The sequence below is a fragment of the Paramisgurnus dabryanus genome, chromosome 19, assembly GCF_030506205.2.
Source record: "Paramisgurnus dabryanus chromosome 19, PD_genome_1.1, whole genome shotgun sequence".
Taxonomy (NCBI): Eukaryota; Metazoa; Chordata; class Actinopteri; order Cypriniformes; family Cobitidae; genus Paramisgurnus; species Paramisgurnus dabryanus.
Genome location: NC_133355.1, coordinates 595,923 through 601,975, shown reverse-complemented (window position 1 = coordinate 601,975; position 6,053 = coordinate 595,923). Strand labels below are relative to the sequence as shown.

Here is a 6,053-nt window from a genome sequence, read left to right as displayed (position 1 = left end):
CTCAGTGACAGCTTTAGTATCTTTATTTTCTGAGAGTGTACATGATAAGTCATGTGTACAATAAATACATGATACTGTGAGCTCATATAAATGTATTACATTTCTATGAAGTTCTATTTTTTATTATATTTAGTCATTCATACTTAACATAACTGTAATATACACTGTATTAAATGGCACTGCTGGCAATCCCAGCCTGCAAGCCACAATTAAACATGCAGGGTTTAAAATATACCATCCAGCAACACACGCAGACAAAGAGACATGCAAATGAACACCATGAAAAACAAACACAAGCAGATCTTACACACCCATACACACGTTTACTGACACATACACACAGCTCTTGAATGGAAAGCAACCAAACTAGCATCAAAGCTAACAGTAAATATTTCAGTTAACCAATGCACTGGGAAATAATAAGGCTTATCCTGTTTTCCTGGTAGCAATGAAACAACATTCAATTTAAAGGTCAAAGTCTAAAGACAAATATGAACTTTGCATCCAGATCTGTGGCAGTCATCCAGGTGACACATTTTAGCAAATACTACGCATTACTTTGAGAAGAATAACATTCACTGAAAACTTTGCAATGCAAAGCACATGCAATAAATGTAAAAGATGTTAGCACCGTTCTGACCAAGAGAAAGGAATAACCAGCTAACCTAAAGAGAAAATCTCTTTAGTATCTTATTTGGTTTTCTTGGAAAGCAACAAGATTACATGGGATCAAATGAAGTGGTTTGGCAAAGTCCCCTGCCTCTTAGATTTCTCTCTTGAGGCACACGATCTCCTAAAGATGTTCTCAGATTATAGGTCACGCATTCGGTTCCCAATGCACTGTTAGTTGCTTTGGATAAAACATTTGCCAAATGGGTAACTAAATGTTTTATTGCGGTCATAATAGTCTTGTTTGGGTCTATTTCTTCATTGAAATTTTAGAAGAACAATCTGAAACAAAGATGATACTTAACTAAAGCATAACTGAGAACTTCAAGCTATAAAAAAGAAACCTTTAAGCAATAAAACTGTCGTTTTGGTTATTCAGAACTAACACAAGAGGTTTCAGTGGCCTCATGAGATGGACTGTCTCTCATCTGGATCCTGCTCTTTAGGACGGGATCCTATTCGCTCCTGTCAAGTGAATTTAAACCTAGCTGGCAGTCCCAACCTTGAACATAAATAAAGGTTGTGTCTGTTATCACCTACCTAAAAATACAGAGCTAAAGCTCATAAGCACACATTGGTACCAGATGTTACATATTAGGACCCTTTTAAAGGGTACTGCCCAGTGACAGGACCATTTTTTCTTACAGGGTATCCAATATCTTTTCATCGTATCCTATTATACTTAAATTGAACTTAATTTTGTTTTATTTATTTGTAACCCTGCCTGTGAAAACCCAAGTCCTTAATCCATAAGCAAAACCTACCCCTTGAACTCTGGAAAAATCATAGGTGGATGAATGGATTAATCTACCCTCAAATCTGATTGGCTGTCAGATATCTGTGGTTATAAGACAAACAGAGGTGTTGACCAACGTTGTGCAAAATCAGGTTCTCCTATCTGATTTGGGCTTGAACTTTGTCCGACTCACTGTAACCCACCAGAGAGACTGAGACATGATCACCATAAACATGTATAGATTAGTGCTCAATCAATGTGGGGTTTTCTTGTATAGTTTATTTAACAGTACATCTCAGCTCCCAGTTTTTAAAGGGACAGTTCATCGAAAAATGTAAATTCTTTCATCATTTACTATATTTGTTAAATACAAAATATTTTGAAGAATGTTTGTTACCAAGCAGGTCTGGGGCACCATTGACCTCCATAGTAGGAAAAAAATTATATAATGGAAGTGAATGGTGCCCGAGATCTGGTTATTAGCATTTTCTAAATAGTTTTATTTGTGTTCATCAGATACAATTTATACAGGTTTGAAACAACTTGAAGATAAGAAAATGATGACAGAAATTTCATTTTTGAGTGAACTAGCCCTTTAATACCTGCATGGTTGGACTATACCGCCTCCTACTGGCTACAAAAAAATATTCTCTTACTGTAGATCCTGATAGAAAATCTATTGATAGAAAAGTTGTCAAAATTATAATCCGTTTTATTCTGTTTTATGCTTTGGCACAACAAAATGGGTAACACTTTACAATAATGTTGTATTTGTTAAAAATTAGTTAATGCATTAGCTAACATAAACTAACAATGCACAATACTTCTATAGCAATCTACTTCATGTTCATTTTGGCATTTAATAATACATTTTATTAAACCAAGCATTATAATTATTACACATTAATGCACCATGAACCAACATGAATAACTGTATTAACTTAGTATTAACTAATATTAACAAGAATTAATACATGCTTAAAAATTTTTTTATATTGTTACTTATTGTAAAGTGTTACCAGAAAAATGAATATCCTGACACTAGGTATGTCATGTTTCAGGGGATTCATTTTCTAAACATATACATGACCTTAAAAATAAAGGCAAACACCCTTTCATAAAGATTTATTCCACAGGTCTGTCATATTCAGGCAAATATACATTAAGATACAGTATATCACCCTCTCCACACGTTAAATAACGCAATATTTCAAGACACACTACTTAAAAGAACAATAACAATACATCATAACAACAACAACAATAATAACAACAACAATTATAATCAATATCATAATGATAGTCAATTTCTTGCTAAAATTCATTATATAGAGACTCATTTAAGGTGCCACATAATCGGCAGGTGACTTCTTAAAGAAACTTGACAATGTTGCACCATGACACACAGTGAAATAGACAGAGACTTTCTGCAAACGGTTTATAGAAGTGTATAGAAGTGTTCAGTTTTTAGGTTCTCGTTTCACGTTCTCAAAGTGCTTCCACAGAAACGTTTGTTTTCTGCTGTGCAGTGTTTTTAGTCTGTTTGTTTGGCACACGTGACAGGAGGAAGCAGGCGCTCTTCTTCAGTGGTAACGTAAGGCTTCTCCTCTCTCGTCTCTTCGGTGGGATTCACGCTTTCACAGAACCTCTACAGGAGACAAATAAAGTACAATAAAGTAAAGTCTCTAATAGAAACAAACATCATAACATTAGTAAGAGAGCCATCATTAAACAAAGTCTTCTGGTCTTGCATGCTGATTGGTCGATAGCTATTCACAAGACCTCTTCATCTCGATCTATGAGCATCACTGCACCGCATCCATAGTTGATGAGTATGTTTTTATATGTGACCCGGGACCACAAAACCTCCTGGGGTAAATTGAAATTTAAATATAATTTGAAAGTTGACTAAATAATATCAAGCTTTCAATTGATGTATGGTTTGTTTAGAAAGGACAATATTTGGCTGAGATACAACTATTTGAAAAAATAAATAAATCTAAATACTGAAAAAATCACCTTTAACGTTCAAATGAAGTCCTTAGCAACACATACACTGCAAAAAAATTATTTTCAAGAAAAAAATTCTTAGTATTTTTGTCTTGTTTTCAGTAAAAATATCTAAAAATTCTTAAATTGAGATGCTTTTTCTTGATGAGCAAAATGACCCAAGAAAATAATTCTAGTTTTTAGATCAAAAATATAAAATCTAAGTGATTTTGTGCATAAAACAAGCAAAAAAATCTGCGAATGGGGTAAGCAAAAAATCTTGAAAATTTTTCTTAAAAACTAAATAAAAAAAAAGCAAGAAAAATTTGCTTACCCCATTGGCAGATTTTTTTGCTTGTTTTTTTTTTTTGCTTTATTTATTTAATTTGATATTTTTGGTCTTAAAACTAGACTTAGTTTTTTCGGTCGTTTTGCTCATCAAGAAAAAGCATCTTAATTTAGGAATTTTTTGATATTTTTACTGAAAACAAGACAAAAATACTAAGAATTTTTTTTCTTGAAAATCATTTTTTGCAGTGTATTACTAATGATAAATATTTTTTTATATTTACAATATATAAAAAATATCTTTATGATCTTTACTTAATTTTTGGCATAAAATGTGTCAGGGGTTAGTTATCTCTGAATGATAGTTTATCTTTTATATTTGTAAAGTATGGCACTTTTTTCAACATCGCTGTAGTGCAAGGCTAGTCAACTGGTGGTCTGCGGGCCAAATGGGACCCGCCGGTCATCTTTATCCAGCCGGGCTTTATCAGATTTTTTAATCAGTGCGGTTACTTTACACTGTACATGACAAATGACGGCCGATAATCCTGAAATAATTCCCTATGGAGAGTTGCAAAGGGGCTGTGTGGGTGCCGACCATCTGAAAGTGAGTAATTTTCGTATCCAATCTGAGCTTTGAATGCTTTAAAAAAATTGACTTGTGCGAGTACACGCATGCGACACATATAGACGGTTTCAGCAGTAACAACATAAACAAGCGGCTTTCGTGGTCAACACGTAACTTCCGGTAAACTCTGCGAAGAATAAATAACAACAAAGTACTTTAAACGTAGTATATTTATATAAGAAGCAAAATAAACAACACGTAGATTACCTAGGAAACCACATTTTATTTTTATTTTCGACAAGGTATTTGTTCAAGAGTTCAGTTTAGCAACTAGTCAGACCATTAAAAAAACTAAACCGGAAGTAAAGTTCGGACCAGACGCGTGTCGCTTCACAGCACGTACGTTCGATGAAACCGTCTATAATAGGTAAAATATATATAAAATGTATATATATATAGGGATAAAAGTTTGGCCCACGTCATATTTACATTTCTTCATTCTGTCCCTCAAAGAAAAGTGGTTAGTTAGTGTATGCTTTTTCATTGCTAGTACAGTACATACTTTAAGTGCATAGCATACTGTATACAGTCATACCTGCCACATGCTGGGGTTTAATAGGCCCCGCCTTCATCCTAAATTCTTCCCCTGCCTCAAAGGCCATGATTGGGTCAGTCGGTTGACCCTGGCCATTGTTGCTGCTGCCACTACGATTGGACAACTTGATGATTTCCTCATACTGTGCTGCGTCTCCATTGGATGACAGTCCATTCTGATGCTTGGTGGGCTGGACACCATTTATGAGAGGGGACGAATCCCAGGAGCTGAAAGGACAGAAAGCACAGATAATCACTCAAATTTTTGTTCGTTTGGACATTTTCCACAACTATGTAATGGAAAGAGACATTTTATTTCTACCTTGTTTTAAAGTCTCCCTGTGATTGGTTAAAACTTGCTGCAGGAGTATGAAGATTGTCTGAAGAATTTTTCTGCATTACTGAAAAACAGCAAAGTAACAGTTTTGTTATTGTATGTGACATAAAACATCATATTTAATATTCCAATCACAGTTCATCTAAAGTTAAAAATTATCATAAGTTTATGCAACATTTAAACATTAAAGAACTGAAAGATTTAATGTTTACCGCTGTCAGAGACTTTGCCATTGACCTGGGCTGGCGACCTCACATCTTTCTGCAGAGATAAATAAACCAGGTTAATATTTCTGTCTGTCTGCGTTTATATGCACGTATGAGATTAAACAGACAGTTCTCACCTGTCCACCAGTGTCACTCTTACGGGTCCTCTTCATGATTTCTTCCAAACGCTAGACAGGTGAACAGATACACATTAGTCACACATGATCACAAATAAGACTTTGTTTGTACAGTACCTCTCTTGTTTACCTTCTTTCTCTCCAGGCGCTCCTGTTCCTCCTTTTGAAAATGTTTTTCACGCTCTATTCTCTGTTTTTCCGCTTCTTCGCGGGCTTTAGATTCGGCCTCTTCGCGCTGCAAGCACATGCGTGAGCTTATATTAGCCATAATCCATCACACAATACACAATGACATATATGCATTTTTTAAAACGCTTTTTATCTGAGCAGCAGCATGTGTGTTCCCTATGAAACCCATTGCACAATGCTTTAACTTTGGGCTACAGGAACACAATACCCATATGTCCTATGATACACGACACATATTATGTGTGTAAAAAACTGAGAGCTTTTAAAGGGACACTCTACTTTTATTGAAAATATGCTAATTTTCCAGCTCCCCTAGAGTTAAATATTTTATTTTTACCGT

At 34.9% G+C, this 6,053-nt stretch overlaps 1 protein-coding gene across 5 annotated transcripts in view; it reads right to left on the bottom strand.

The window, feature by feature from the left end:
* Nucleotides 1-2,515: 2,515 nt before the first annotated feature.
* The window catches only part of map7d1b (MAP7 domain containing 1b), a 44,333-nt gene continuing 40,795 nt past the window's right edge, over nucleotides 2,516-6,053 (bottom strand). For all 5 annotated transcript variants that reach the window (XM_065284842.2, XM_065284833.2, XM_065284849.2 and 2 more), the window contains 6 exons: nucleotides 5,655-5,759; nucleotides 5,525-5,575; nucleotides 5,394-5,442; nucleotides 5,167-5,245; nucleotides 4,846-5,072; nucleotides 2,516-3,053 (listed from right to left, as the gene is read on the bottom strand). In XM_065284842.2, coding sequence (XP_065140914.1) covers nucleotides 3,043-3,053; nucleotides 4,846-5,072; nucleotides 5,167-5,245; nucleotides 5,394-5,442; nucleotides 5,525-5,575; nucleotides 5,655-5,759 — 522 coding nt within the window. In that variant the 3' untranslated portion in view covers nucleotides 2,516-3,042. The remainder of the gene's footprint in view (nucleotides 3,054-4,845; nucleotides 5,073-5,166; nucleotides 5,246-5,393; nucleotides 5,443-5,524; nucleotides 5,576-5,654; nucleotides 5,760-6,053) is intronic.